This window comes from Ovis canadensis, chromosome 2 (assembly GCF_042477335.2).
Source record: "Ovis canadensis isolate MfBH-ARS-UI-01 breed Bighorn chromosome 2, ARS-UI_OviCan_v2, whole genome shotgun sequence".
Taxonomy (NCBI): Eukaryota; Metazoa; Chordata; class Mammalia; order Artiodactyla; family Bovidae; genus Ovis; species Ovis canadensis.
In genome coordinates this window covers 12,229,702-12,231,597 of record NC_091246.1, presented here as the reverse complement: position 1 = coordinate 12,231,597, position 1,896 = coordinate 12,229,702, and the positions used below count along the sequence as shown (strand labels likewise).

At 40.7% G+C, this 1,896-nt stretch overlaps 1 protein-coding gene across 1 annotated transcript; it reads right to left on the bottom strand.

Annotated features, from left to right (window-relative positions):
* Positions 1 to 614: 614 nt before the first annotated feature.
* OR2K2 (olfactory receptor family 2 subfamily K member 2) lies at positions 615 to 1,466 on the bottom strand. The gene has a single exon (XM_069575451.1). It carries the CDS (start codon positions 1,464 to 1,466, stop codon positions 615 to 617), a length of 852 nt encoding a protein of 283 aa, XP_069431552.1.
* Between the last annotated feature and the right edge of the window lie 430 nt (positions 1,467 to 1,896).

Genomic DNA, 1,896 nt, shown 5'->3' with positions numbered 1-1,896 from the left:
GTAAGCCACTCAGCATGTAGAACAAGCTCTGGCAAAGAAACCCAAAGGATGAGGGTTACAGTTCCAATTTTACAACTGTGTGATGATGAGCCAAGTATTTTAATTTTTCAAAGATTCTGTTTTATTGCTTAAGTAACCAAGGCCATTGTGTCTTTGTTTCTTTATGCTCCCACTTCACTCTGGAAAGGATTTAGGGCAGAGATGATAGACAAGTTTCTTCTGGCACCAGAGTTTACAGGCTAAATTCATCCAAGTTTCCTTTTGGAACAAACGTGTGATGACTCTATAGCCCCAAACTTCTCATAACCATAAGACAGAAAAGACAGAAATTACAACTAAGTGCAAATTGGAACCTACTATCGTCCATAGGCAATCAGTCTATATACACCTATTTCACAACTGTAAAATGACAAAGGTCAAGCACAAGTTAGTTTACTGAGTGTGAGTGTATTATCTTGAATTTTTCTGGTGAGTTCCGCCAAGGACACACCCCTGGAAAAAATCACGGACACACAGTCAGAGATGTTCCTGTGTTTGTTGCAAGTACATTTTGCCCAGCACTTTTTTCACCGCATCTTTGACTTCTTTGTTTCTTAAACTGTAAATTATGGGATTCAGCATAGGGTAAGCACTCCATAAAGCAACGAGATGATTTTATCTATTTCTTGTGAGCCTGATGAAGAAGGCTTTAGGTACATGGAGAGGGCAGCCCCGTAATACAAGATCACCACAGTCAAGTGGGCACCACAAGTAGAAAAGGCTTTGTTTCTGCCCTCTGCTGAGCTGATTCTCAGAATAGTGGAAAGGATGAAGACATAAGAGATGCAAATTAAGAGCACTGGAACAGGCAGGAGGAGCACACTGATGACCAGCATGACTGTGTCCATGAGCAGAGATCGTGTGCAAGCTAGCTTCAGCACTGCCAGAATTTCACAAGTGAAGTGGTCAATGAGATTCCCACAGCGGGGTATCCGTAGAGCGAAGCTGGTTTCCAGCAGGGCTGTCAGAGAGCCCGTCACCCAGGAGATGGTGGCCATCTGCACACAGACCTGTCTGTTCATGATGATGGGGTATCTCAGCGGCCTGCAAATGGCCACATAACGGTCATATGCCATCACAGCCAGGAGCACACACTCCGTGGAGCCCATGGCAAGGGACAGATACATCTGTACAGCACACCCAGAAAAGATGATGGTTTTCTTGGATGACAGCAAGTTCACCAGCAAAGTAGGAATCGAAGCAGATGTGTAACAAATATCCATGAAAGAGAGATTTCCAAGGAACAAGTACATGGGAGTCTGAAGGCGTGCGTCTATGACAGTGATTAAAATAAGAGTGCTGTTGCCCAAGAGGGTTATCAGATACATTAAAAGGCTGAAGATGAAGAGAACAATCTCTAACTTTGGGTATCTAGAAAAACCTTCCAGGAAAAAGAAACTCCAGCTGGTGAGATTTTCGCCTTGCATTTGCTTCCTTTTACCTGTAGTTATTCTAATATGATTCTATTCACTTTATCTGAGGACAAAAATGGATGGATCAAGTATAATGTTCATTGACTTATGAAAACACTTTTGCACTTATTTTCACTATTAAAAACACAATTTTACCACAAGAAGTCACAGGACAATGTATCTATTGATCAAAGAGGAGGGGAAATAGGTTAGATCTACATAAAAAGTTGATTCTTTCAAAACAAAATGTAGAGAAGAGTGAATCTGAAAACAAGAATAAACAAATTTAATATGTGAGTCTCAGCTTGTAATCCTTTGCTTGGCACACAGCAGGCTTTCAGTAAACAGTTGAAAGTACTCAGTAATGAAAAATAGGAAAGAATAATGTATATATTATTGAGCACTAATTAGAAAAGTCAGTCAAATAAATGAGGAAAAGAAAGCA

Coding starts and splice junctions, on each gene's coding strand:
- OR2K2 (XM_069575451.1), bottom strand. CDS start 1,466: ATGCAAGGCGAAAATCTCACCAGCTGGAGTTTCTTTTTCCTGGAAGGT.